We start from the raw sequence: 13,259 nt of genomic DNA, 5'->3' as shown, positions 1-13,259 counted from the left end.
AAAATGCAAAATATGTATCTCATAGATCACTTTTTAAGTTGATTACATGTTGAAATAATGTTTTCTAATATATTGGGTTAAATGTGTTTACAATATCTTTTCCTGGGGCGCCTGGGTGGCTCAATTGGTTGAGCGTCCAACTCTTGATTTCAGCTCAGATCGGATCCTGTGGGATCGAGCCCCGTGTTGGGCTCCGCGCTGAGCATGGAGCCTGATTAAGATTCTCTCTAAAATAAAAAAATATTGTAACAAATGATATATATATATCTTCTCCTGTTTCTTTTTAATGTAACCACTAAACAAATTTTAATTACCTATGTGGCTTGCATTACATTTTTATTGGACAATATTAGACTAGATCATATCTTCCACCCTTTAATATTCTGATATCTATCATAAGCTGTAGAGGCACAGCCCTTCACATCCAGAAAGCATTCCACAGCATGGATTTAGTGTTTCCTTCTTCCTTAGACTCCACTAGATGGCACTAGTGCTAAGACTTCAACCTAATAACTGGGATTTAAAATCTGTGCTTACCAGTTTTCTAAACATGCTCTGTGTGCTTAAGCTCATTTCCATGTCCTTTGCTCATGGTTCCCTCTCGTGGGAAACTCTGAACTTGGGTACCTATTCATTTTTAAAAATTCAGATCCTCTAAGAAGCTTTCCCTTAATATCTGCCTCCTGCCAGTAAATAACTTTATGTACTCAAATCCTGTACGCGTATTTCTATCACAGAATCTTGAGAGGTTATGGGTTTGTTTACGTGTTCCCCCCGCCCCCCGCGGTCTTATGCATGTTATCTGAAGTAGGTAGTAATGAAATCTTAGTCAATGCATGGTACCCAGTAGGTGCCAAAGGCAATGTATCAGTCAGGATGGGCCAAGTTATGCTGCAGTAGCTTAACACAACAGAGGTTTCTTTCTCATTTATACTACATGTTCACCAGAGATGAACCAGAGATAAAGGGCTCTGCTCCATGACTTCCTCACTCCAGGACCTACATTAATGGAACAGCTGCATTTGGAGCATTGATAGTCACTGTAGTGGAGGGAAAAAGAAGGTTAAAGGTTTTGGAGGTTTTTGAACCAGTGCTTAAGTGTTCCAGTTTAGAATTAACACACATCACTTCTACTCACAACTCATTGGCAAGAACTAATTCATGGCCCTGTCTGACCACAAAGGTGTCAGGGAGTACACTTCTATCATGTGCTTCAAAGGCAAGGGCAGAAATACTTGGAGAACATTAATGAGTACCACTACTGAACCTTCTAGTGAATAATCATTCAGCTCACTATCCCTCCTGCAGGTGGAATCCATTCACCATACCTCCCCGAAGGAGACAATCCAATAATTCCCTTCAGCCACAACATCAAGGCCAAACTGAAGAATCTCCAGGTGATGCACAATGGTTTCTATACCAGTTTTGGATGTGGCTTGAGATGGAGATCTATAAACTAAAAAGACAAGCCATGTGCTTCCACACATCTAATAAATATTGGTGGAGGGGCGCCTGGGTGGCTCAGTCGGTTGAGCATCCGACTTCGGCTCAGGTCATGATCTCACAGTTTGTGGGTTCGAGCCCCGCCTCAGGCTCTGTGCTGACAGCTTGCTCAGAGCCTGCAGCCTGCTTCAGATTCTGTGTCTCCTTCTCTCTCTCTGCCCCTCCCCTGCTCATGCTCTGTCTCTCTCTCTCTCAAAAATAAATGTCAAAAAAAAAATTAGTAAATATTGGTGGAATGGGGACAAGATGAATGCACTGAGGGGAAAGGGGGAGAATGGGAAACACAGCAGCCTCATGATTATGACGTGCCACTGAGCAGATGCAGTGAAGTCCCCTTACCCCGAGGAAGGGAATATTCCTTGATTAGGCCCCAATTCTGCTTCCTAGGAGTACTGCCTTGGGCAAATGTACTCTCTTTTAAGCTACTGAGAATTTAGGGTTGTTGCTGCCGCATAACCTAATCTAATGTGTCCTTGACTGATAAGGAGACAGGAATGTGTGTGTTGCGGGGGGCAGTGGGGGGGGGGGGAATGTTGCATGTTAAAAAAAGAAAAAGCCTTAGTATGTGTGACATTAACTTACTTGGAGGGCAGCAAAGAGATCTTATTGAAAGAAAGAGGACAACTCATGTTATACAGTAGAAGAGTATCTGGTAAAACTGTTGTCTACAGTAACTTAGAAGACACACATTATTTAATCTATCTAGTAAGAGAAAGTCAGAGAACAGAATTTTAGCAGCCTGAATTGGATACTGTTGGTCACCATCAACAAAGTACAGAATTAGCTCAGACAAGACCTGAACTGGCCAGTTTGCAAGCAGCACAAGGGACGTAGAGAGACTACAGAAATCAACCGGCTTGCAGGGTTCACAGAAGCAACTGCTTCTCATCCCTAACGGGTTAACAGATAAAGCTGAGAAATGTTTGGAATGACAGACGCCATTTTGAACTCATGTTTTTCAGGTAGAATAACCGATTGGCCATCTTACCCATCTAATTGCCTTGACCAGGTTTACCTATACCTGTCCCAGTTTTAGCTCTGATAAGTACTACACCCCAGAAAACCCCTCTGCCAAGCAAGTGGGGACAGCAGGTGACCCTACTCGTAGGAAAGACTGTAACAGCGGTATGACCATCATATCTGTTGTTAAAACCTAAAACCTCCAAGTAGATCCAACTGTCTTAGAGCAAAGACCTCAAAGGTTGTGGCACCCTGTAAACCATTGCAGTTAAACTGCTTGGGGAAGAGACTTAAAATGCAACTCTCCCACTTAAAATTTGAAACATACCAAATGAGTCGGAGAGATGTGAGAATAAGAAAATATATCAAATTTAAGAAATATGTCTAGGAAAACTACTGGCACATGAAAGTGCCTGAAATCAGAGATAAAAAACCAACTATAGTTTTGATTGTACTATGCTGCTGAAACACAAGTTCACATAACCCCAGCCATCCACAAAGGATCAGGGAGCCCAATGGTGCTATGTGCCCAGAAGGTGGGAAGCTGGAAATACTTGGTAAATAGCACAAGTGACCACCACCGTGCAATAAATAGAAGTGATGTCCAGGGGCACCCAGGTGGCTCAGTCGGTTGAGTGTCCGGCTTCGGCTCAGGTCATGATCTCACGGTTCATGAGTTCGAGCCCCACAGTGGGCTCTGTGCTGACAGCTCAGAGCCCGGAGCCTGCTTCAGATTCTGTCTCCCTCTCTCTCTGCCCCATCCCCACTCATGCTCTGTCTCTCTCTGTCTTAAATTGAAAAATAATAATAAAAAAAGAAGTGATGCCCAAACCACTAGAAGCTAGTGTTTCTGTTACAGTTTCAGCTAGTGGCACTTAGGCTTCAGAACAACCCAGGAAGCAAAAGTAGTTCAGCAGAGAAGACCATATTCCAGTCTTACCCTTGGGCAAAAGTAAATCAAACTCACCTTACATAAAATAACACAAACCAAGAGACTGTGAATGGATCTATATTACAAGGGACAGAGGAGTGAATGCACCTGAACATGGACGAGTGGTGGATACAAGTAGAAAAAAAATAGCCCTCCATTTCTGTGTAAAAGCCACGCTGCAGAGATCTGGGAGTGAACAGAAACAACTGTTGTGAGATGTGGGCATTTTACCAAATGACTTGGAGAACAGAGTTGAGCCCTCCTTACTTCAGCAGTGCAGAAGGAAAAAACCAAGGCCTACTGGACTGACAGTCTCCTTCTCCCAGAGACAGAAGGCGAGGGTGCTAGAATAATCATTTTTCTTTAGAAATGGAGAGTCAAGAGAATACTGGAATATTCTTGGCCCAGGATCAGAAGACTTGTTGATATGAGGCAGACACAACTGCCCTGGCCTCCAAATCCAGGTGTATTTACCTTATGTTTTAAACAAAGTGTTTTAAGTACTTTTCTGCTTCTAAGTTTTTAAGATGTCAAACCCCAGATCTAGGAATTAAGACCCTTCCCTACCACTAATCTCAAGGGCAGAGGTCAACATGACACAAAGTAGAAATATATACTCAACTTTTATTTCATTAGAAATCCATTTAAGCCACATGGTGGCCATAATGCCATGTCCTGAGCAGGCTTTGTCATCCCAGTGTCCCCTTCAGACTGATATTCACAAGTTCGCTGTATGTTGGAGAAAGGGCATTTAACATGTGAAACAATGAGAATTGGACACTATTTCATCATTCTCCCTCCCATACACCAACCCATACATCACTCCCACACAGACAAGCTCTCACCGAAGAGAGGCTGAACATCAAACTGACTGACTATAAGACGCGCAAGTCCGAAGGAACTCTTGGCAGATGTTGAGGAAGCAGGGACGAAAACGACACCATCTCCCAACGGCTGAACATGAAGCACAAGCCCCTAGCTAAGAGATGTCAGAGAACTGTTGTCAAGGACACCAGAGGGTACAGCAGACCCCGGGAAGAGTGACATCATTCCATCACAGTCATAGGCAACCCGTTCACATGGGACAGGCTCTTTTTCCAGGACAGGAGCATCCAGACGGAGAGGCCCTTCAAGGGCCTGGTAACAGTTCTGATAATACTGATGTTTGGAGCCTGCCTGCGCAGTTCCTGCCCGGACCCTGCCTGGTGTTCCAAGGTTATAGCCGGTGGAGTGAGGTCTTATCACACCCCTCTGGATGGATGGTCTGGAAGGCTCTAGGGGGCTCTGTGCTGGCTGGTTGACTTCTGGTGGTCCAGGAGCTCCCAGGTAACGGGCTCTCCAGTAAGCCTCCCAGGGACTCCATCAGTCTAACGAAAATGGAGAGCAGGGTCAACACCACACCTAAGAGATAGAGGTTCAACAGAGGCTTCATGGCTGAAAGGACCCCACACTCCTCTGTAGAGCAGTAAAGCTTTCTTCCACTTCTGGAAGGCCTCTGGATGCTGAGGAAAGAGAGGTGCGGTTAACCTATAGCCTTCTGGGATATGCATGCATCTGGCCCTGACTTCTGTCTTCCTAGGGAGCTAAGACAGGGAGATAGGGACCAGCGCATGTTCTTCCGCAACAGAATCTCCCAGCATATTTACACTATAAACTCCATGGCCCCAGAGCTAGACTTAATTCTTGGGCTAACTCAAAAGCACTCCTCAATACTTTTACATCTTCTAGGGCACCTGGGTGGCTCAGGGGTAAGCTTCCCCCCCACCCTTGATTTAGGCTCAGGTCATGATCCCACGGTTTGTGGGTTCCAGCCCAGCATCGGGCTCCGACAGCACAGACCCTGCTTGGGATTCTCTCCCTGTCTCTCTGCCCCTCCCCCACATGTATAGGTGCCCTCTCTCTTTAAAGTTTAAATAAACTTTAAAAAAACAAACAAACAACTTTCACTTCTTCTAAAGCAAAACCTTTTTACTCCTCCCGCCTGGTGCAATGCACAATCCCTGTGCCACAGCTCAGGGCACAGAGGGACCAAAAATCTTCCAGAACCGAGTCTGTTTCTGAGGGAGGAGTTGTAAGAACATGCCCTTGAGAAAGCAACCTGTCTAGAGGTCTCCCTCACATCTCAGTCAGGTTCCTGTTAATCATAAATTTTTTGATAAGTAAAAATAATTCTAAGACAGTCAAATCTATCTAGTTCACTTAACAACTACGCCCTGAATAGTATAGTGTGTTAGGCGCTCTGCAAGGTACTACGGCCACACGGGGTCCGGCAGACATGAACCCTGTCCTCATCGGGCGGACAATCTAAACAAGAAGACAGGCAGTTACCACCCACCCACCGCGCCAAGTGCTGTGACAAGAAGGGTTCTTCGGGAGGGCAGGACTGGGACACCTAATCCAGCACTAGCGAGCATGGGGAGGGCGTCATGTAACACAGGGTCATCCCTGAAAACACAGCTGGAGCGGCTGACTCCCGGACCCGAGTGGAGGAGGAGCAAGGAGCACCCGCTCCAGGCAGCGCGGCCCCAGGCCAGGAACCCGAGGCGGCCCGAGGGGCACGCAGCCCGGGGAATAGGGGCGGGAAGGCGGGGAAGCCCACAGGGTCGCTCACCTCCAGGAGGAAGGGCCAGGAGCCGTCCACTCGCGGTAACAGCGGGTCGTGCAGGAGTCGAGAAAGTCAGCCCCGGGACAGAGCTGAATCGCAACCAAGAAGATTCTCGGAGCACAAAAGCGCAGCCCTCCGCAGGCAACGCCGGGAGGCCGCCCACACCGCCCACTTATAGCCACGTCCCAGCCCCGGAGCCCGCGCATGCGCACTGGGGCCGCACGCACTCGCCCGGACGCACGTCCGCGGCCCCGCCCCCAAGCGGGGCGGTCCGAGGTCGGGGTCTCGGAGCAGGGCCCTCAGTCCGACCTGTTTTGGAAAGAACGCAACTTGGGGTTCTGAGTCACTGAGATCGGCAGTAAGGCCAGCGTGTGTGTTAACTCGGACTGCTTTTTCCTGCTGCAGGAAACTTTGGAAGGAATCGGCACATTTACCCCCGTACTAAGTGGATTGGAAGACACACCTGAGGTGCCCCAATCCAAGGGACCCTCAGGTCCGATGAAGACCGGTCTGCGGAGGAGGGCTTCTTCACCAGATATTCCAACAAAGCACAGATTGTCAGAAGGCATCAGACCCCCACCCCCTGCCCCCAGTGTTTAAATTCCAGGGACTGAAGAGCTGACTTTCACTTTCTAGAAGTGTCAGCATTCCGGGCACCACCCCCACTCTCCAGTCCAAGGCCTGAGGTTTAATTTACCACTGATATCATTGGAATGGTGAGGCGTTCTCGCATCGTATTAAGTTCTGCTTTCTACGAAAGTTTGTCATGTGTCAGAAAATGTGAAACACTCAGCTGGCCCTGGTGCCTGTTCTGACGTCACAAAGACGTCACTTTGTACTCACTGGGCCTCAGTTTTCTCACCTAAAATGTGGACACAAGATGATTTTATTTTATTATTTTTTTAACGTTTACTTATTATTGAGAGAGCATGAACATGGGAGGGGCAGAGAGAGGGGGAGCCACACAATCCGAAGCAGGCTCCAGGCTCCGAGCTGTCAGCACAGAGCCCGAAGCGGGGCTTGAACCCAGGAACTGTGAGATCATGAACTGTGAGATCATGACCTGACCCCAAGTAGGACGCTTAACCGACTGAGCCACCGGGCGCCCCTACAAGATGATTTTTAAAGATACTTTCAGATTGAACCAAAGAGCTAGGAGGTGACAGTTCAGTCTCATACTCAGATTTGGGGGCTGGGAAGCTTTGCTAATCCCACCCCCACCCCGCCATCCCCGCAAAACCAGAGAAATGTAACCGTTCTACTGTGAGAGCACCCAAAGGCGGGTCTCGGAAAATAGAGAGTCCTGGGAAGACACCAGGAGTCAGCGGGCCCCTGGGAAGGAACCTTCAGGCAAGAAGGCTGCCAGTGGTTTCCTTGCTTTCCTCCTGGGGAGGAGGAGGAGGGCAGTGGGCCAAAGCGCCGGGGCAGGTGAGTCTAGGCTGGTCCACGGAGCTGTAGGACTGGTGGTTCCACGTGCCAGGATCATGTGCCGAGGCTGGATGCGGGAGAACCCGGGAGCTCTGCCGTGCTCTGCCTTTTAGTGAAAAAGCAGGAAGGGAGGAGCCAAATCCCAGCTGCGACCTTTCCCCTACTTTCTGGGTTCACAGTCTTCTTTTTCCAGGAGGAGTGGGTGGAGAAAGGAGAAAGTTGGGGATGAAGACGTGCTGGCAGGCAGGCAGGCACTTAGAAACTAAATTTTCTGTTTAGCCGGCAAGAATTTTTGGTTTTTCCTTAGAGTTTTGTCTGCTTTTGTGCTGGACCCAGTGACTCTTGCTCTGTTGTTAGGAGATGCTAGAGCGCCAAAATCACACTGCCAGATGTCCCAAAAGCCATCACTTGCTAGTTGGGGGCTTTGGGCAAATCCTTTAATCTTGTTGTGCTTCAGTTTCCTCACATGTTATGTGGAATGATAATAGCCCTTACCTGGAAAGTCAATGAATTCATCCTTGTATAGCACAAAGAACGGTGCCCGGCACATAGAAAGCATTCCATGGCGGGCACCTGGGTGGCTCAGTCCCTTAAGTGCTGGACTCTTGGTTTCAGCTCACCTCATGACCTCGGAGTTTGTGAGTTGGAGCCCCACATGGGGGTTCCATGCTGACAGTGTAGAACCTGCTTGGGATTCTATGTCTCCCTCGCTCTCGCTGCCCCTCCCCTGCTCACACTCTCTCTCTCTTTCTCTCAAAATAAATAAATAAATAAATAAATAAACTTAAAAAAAAATTAGAAAACATTCCATGAGTGTTAACATCATCTGTATCATTGACCACAAAAGTCCCAAAGAGGGACTTTGTTCATAGTAGCCTACGTTTGGTGCTCGAACCCCGAAGTTCCACAATAACCCTTTGGGGTCTGCATATTGTGAGCCTTAAATTTTTATTTTCACACAGCTGGAAGGAAGAGATGGGCACCTCTCGAACAATTCCCTCTCCCCCATATTCACTGTCATTGCTTGAATGTCATGCCAGCTGAAGATAACCAGGGTTTGAGTGAATGTAGATAGCCCTTTGCTTCCCAACTATCAGCTACAAATATTATTGGCTGTCATCTTTGGGTAGGTACTGGGATGTCTAAGTCAGGATTCTTGTCCTGTTTCCAACACTGGCCAAATTAATCAATCTATTTGAGCCTTGGTTTCCTAATCTGTAAATTAGGGAAAATCATAAATAAATAGGAGATGCTCAGTAAGTAGTGACTATTGTTTTATTAAGCCATTTAGAAGCAGGTTCTTTTTTCTTTTTAAAGAAACATGTTTATTTTAAGTGTTTATTTATTTTGAGAGAGGGGTAGGGACAGAGAGAGAGAGAGAGAGAGAATGAGCAGGGGAGGGGCAGAGAGAGAGGGAGAGAGAATCTCAAGCAGTCTCCATGCTCAGCATGAGCCGGACTTGAGGCTGGATTCCATGAACAGTGGGATCATGACCTGAGCCCAAATCAGGCATCAGATGCTTAACCGACAGAGCCACCCAGGGATCCTGCAGCAAATTCTTTTTTTAAAAGTTATCTCTGTGCCCAACATGGGGCTTAAATTTACAACCCTGAGGTCAAGAGTCACTTGCTCCACTGACTGAGCCAGCCCCTAGAGGCAAATTCTTATCCTAAGCAGGCTGTCATCTAGTTGGATAGATAAGACCTAAAATATCTAACTACCAGCCCCAGGTACTGTAGGAGTATTGGTTAGAAATTAGTCACACTGGAGCGTGAATCCTGCTCCGCAATTTGTTAGTTGTTGCCCTCGGGCTCTGCTGGCCTCAGTTTCTTCATTTATATAATGGAAGCAATAATGGTTCTAACCTAATAAGACTGTTACGAAGATTAAACTAAAGAATGGGTGTAAAATACTTAGCATAGACTAAGGGCAAAATAAATGGTGGTTATTAATCTAATTAGCTCCCAAAGCACACTATCATGAATGTACTGCGGTTCTTGGGAGCCCAGAAACAGAGGAAGAGAGAGAACTGGGTAGTAGGCAAATATGAAGTAAGAACATAACTAGGGTGGAGATGCCTTGCTTGGGGATCTGGAATGTAACATTCACCATGAGTAAATGGAAGACTGGAAACGAAGTAAGCATTTTTTATTGGAGAAATACAGGAAAAGATGACTATCTTACCCAGCATCTTTGGCCCCACTGTTCCACCAAAGGAGGGTAGATAGGGTCCCAAGAGAGTTTGTCTTCTCTTTGCGTTCTACCTCCCCATTGGGGACTGCTTATCAGGAAAAGCTCCTTATGTGGAGGTTCCTCAGAAAATTAAAAACAGAGCTGCCCTATGACCCAGCAATAGCACTGCTAGGAATTTACCCAAAGGATACATGAGTGCTGATGCATAGGGCACATGTACCCCAATGTTTATAGCAGCACTCTCAACAATAGCCAAATTATGGAAAAAGCCTAAATGTCCATCAACTGGTGAATGGATAAAGATGTGGTTTATATATACAATGGAATAATACTACTTGGCAATGAGAAAGAATGAAATCTTGCCATTTGCAGCAACATGGATGGAACTGGAGGGTATTACGCTAAGTGAAATTAGTCAGTCAGAGAACGATACCATATGTTTTCACTTATATGTGGATCTTGAGAAACCTAACAGAAGACCATGGGGGAGGGGAAAGGGGAAAAAGTTACAGAGAGGGAGGGAGGCAAAGCATAAGAGGCTCTTAAATACAGAGAACAAACTGAGGGTTGATGGGGAGTGGGGGAGAGGGGAAAGTGGGTCATGGGCATTGAGGGGGCACTTGTTGGGGTGAGCACTGGGTGTTGTATGGAAGCCAATTTGACAATAAATTATATTTAAAAAAAAAAGAAAAGAAAAGCTCCTTATGAACCCTATCTTTATCTCACACCCCCTATGGAGTCATAGTCAGCCCACGTGGGAGTACTGTGTGACAAATACACTATCTTCACAAATTTGATCTTATGATCCTGGGTCCGGTTAAAGAACATGTCTTGCATTGCTGGTGAGTACAAATGGGTACCCTGTATGGAAATCAATTCGGTAATGGCTGTAAAAACGAAAGAATGTGTACGCCCCTTAACCTAGAACTTCACTTGTCATTGCAGGCAAACTCCTGCACGTGGAGAATGGCGTATTCAGAGGCAATCGTTGCAGCACTGTTTACCATACAGAAGATTGGGAAGAAGCACAGCAGCCTATCAGGAGAAACTGGTTAAGTAAATGACCGGGATTGCACTTTCATACAGTGGGTCACCGTAAAGTCAGCAAAAAGAATAAGCAGTTTTGTACATACGGACGTGATCTCCACAATACATTAAGTGGAAGAAGCCAAGTATATAGTGTGTGTGTAGTATGCTACAGTTTATGTTAAAACAGACCCGCAAGACAGGATGTACAAAATGAGATACCACCTCCTACCCACTAGGATGGCTCTATATATATATATATATATATATATATATATATATATATATATAAAACGTTTATTTAGTTTTGAGAGAGAGCACACAAGGGAGGGGCAGAGGGAGAGGGAGACAGAGGATCCAAAGCAGGGTCCGTGCTGACAGCAGAGAGCCCGATGTGGGCTTGAACTCACAAACCGTGAGGTCATGACCTGAGCCGAAGTTGGGCGCTTAACCAACTGAGCCAGCCAGGTGCCCCTATATATCCATTTTTTAAAAATTATTATTATTATTTTTTTATTTATTTTTATTTATTTTATATATTTTTTATATATTTTTATTTATTATTATTATTTTAACGTTTATTTACTTTTGAGACAGAGAGAGACAGAGCATGAACGGGGGAGGGTCAGAGAGAGGGAGACACAGAATCGGAAACAGGCTCCAGGCTCTGAGCTGTCAGCACAGAGCCCGACGCGGGGCTCGAACTCACGAGCTGTGAGATCATGACCTGAGCCGAAGTCGGACGCTTAACTGACTGAGCCAGCCAGGCGCCCCCCTATATATCCATTTTTAAAGAAAATAAAATAAGCGTGGGTGAGGATATGGAACCCTTACGCATTGCTGTCGGGAATGTAAAGTGGTCAGCTGTTGTGGAAAACAGTTCGGCAGTTCCTGAAAAAGTTAAACATAGAGTTACCATTAACTTATACGCAAATGTTCATAGCAGCATTACACCTAATAGTCAAATAGGTGGAAACAACCCAACTGTACATCAGCTGATGAACAGGTCAGCAAAATGTGATACAATAGAATACTATTTAGCCGTAAAAAAAGGAAGTTCTAATACATGCTTACACTATGGGTGAGCCTTGAAAACTTTATGCTGAGTGAAAGAAGCCGGACACAAAAGGACACGTATTGTATGATTCCATTGACATGAAATGTCCAGAATGGGGAAATCTCTAAAGACAGAAAGTAGGTTAGTGGTTGCCAGGGGCTGGAGGGAGAAGGGGATAAAGAATGACAGCTAATGGGTACAGGGTTTCTTCTTGGGATGATGAAACTGTTCTAAAATTAGACAGTGGAGCTGGTTGCACAACTCTGTAAATACACTCTACACCACTGAATTTCACACTTTAACGGGGTGAATTTGGGCATGTGAATTGGATCTTAATACAGCTGTTACTCTTTAAAAAGGAAGGCAAATTGAAGACATCTTCAAATGACAAACAAAAAACAGAATGAACCACCCTAGACCCTTATTAAGGAAACTTGCAAGCATGTACCTGAAAAGAAAACTGAACCTAGGGGAAAAAATTGTGAGATTCAAGAAGAAAGAGTGAGTAAACACTGGGAAAACGAAATAAAACCGAACAAATTATGACTACTCAAAACTACCTTTCCAGACCAGAAGAAGGTAGGACACACGGCCACAGAGTGCAGCATGTGAGATCGGAGAGGTCCTCGCCCAGGACAGACGGCAGCAGAACCACGGACGAAACCGCGAAGAAACCCGTCAGGGTTAGTGGATATAGCTGCATCTGTGTGAACCCGCTGGCTGGACCATCACAACGCGGGAACAGCCAAGATACGAAGGCTGGGGAAGTGCATGGAAAGTGTTTCTACTGCTTTGCAACTTTTAAGTCCAAAGTCAATTCAAAAAAAAAAAAAAAAAACTTTTAAAGGTTAAGAAAAACAAGAACAAAACCGTTTTCGATAATACCACTTTTTTTTAAATGGTAAACATTTAAGCTGGGAACGTTCTGCTTATTTTTTTCTTCATAGTACTCAATACCATCAAACGTGTTTTATATTTATGTACGGATCAACTATCTGTCCTCACTAGCAGGTAGCTCCCTGAGGACAAGGATTTGGGCTGTTTTGTCAATAACTATGCTAAACCCAGAGCGCTGCCTGGCATGTCGTAGGTGCTCCGCAAATATTTGTTGAGTGAATAAGGAACAGCTGCTCACTGATTGGTTTCATTTATTTGTATCTGTTGTGCAACATTTTAATAATGAGCATTACCGGGTGATACAGCTACGAGATATCCCCCCCCAGACTATTCTCGGGTGCACATGAGTTACTTTTACAATTGGAGAAAAAACACATTTTGTAAAATTAATTGCTTGTGCAACATTGTGACAACAGCAGATATGCAACGACAGCCAAGGGAGTTTGGATGGGGAAATTGGGTCAAGAGCAGTGGCAACTGTGGAGGTGGGGTGTTTGGGCGGGCTGGGGCAGTGCAGGGCACCAGAGGAAGGTGGAGCCATGGAAGGTAGAGCCGGTCCCCAAAGATGGGCCAAGAGCACCCAAGGCAAACAGAGGCTTCTTCGCCCCCTACCTGGGCCAGGGGCCTCAATTCTGAGTGTGGTTCTGAAGCTAACTACT

General features: G+C 45.8%; 1 protein-coding gene and 1 long non-coding RNA gene across 3 annotated transcripts; one reads left to right on the top strand and one right to left on the bottom strand.

Annotated features, from left to right (window-relative positions):
• Nucleotides 1-3,998: 3,998 nt before the first annotated feature.
• HILPDA (hypoxia inducible lipid droplet associated) lies at nucleotides 3,999-6,189 on the bottom strand. The gene is given in 3 exon segments (XM_042927635.1): nucleotides 3,999-4,667; nucleotides 4,670-4,896; nucleotides 6,006-6,189. Coding segments are annotated over 2 exon segments (189 nt in total). The 5' UTR covers nucleotides 4,827-4,896; nucleotides 6,006-6,189; the 3' UTR covers nucleotides 3,999-4,635.
• A 914-nt stretch (nucleotides 6,190-7,103) lies between these two features.
• Nucleotides 7,104-12,535, top strand: LOC122213552. Of its 2 annotated transcripts, none has more exons than XR_006199580.1 (4): nucleotides 7,104-7,427; nucleotides 10,366-10,462; nucleotides 10,566-10,671; nucleotides 12,272-12,535. It is a non-coding gene; the product is annotated as an uncharacterized LOC122213552 (long non-coding RNA). The 2 variants fall into 2 exon arrangements; XR_006199581.1 differs by having other exon boundaries at nucleotides 10,360-10,462.
• Nucleotides 12,536-13,259: the final 724 nt, after the last annotated feature.

Source organism: Panthera leo, chromosome A2, assembly GCF_018350215.1.
Source record: "Panthera leo isolate Ple1 chromosome A2, P.leo_Ple1_pat1.1, whole genome shotgun sequence".
NCBI classification, from domain to species: Eukaryota; Metazoa; Chordata; class Mammalia; order Carnivora; family Felidae; genus Panthera; species Panthera leo.
This window is presented reverse-complemented; position numbering and strand designations above follow the sequence as displayed.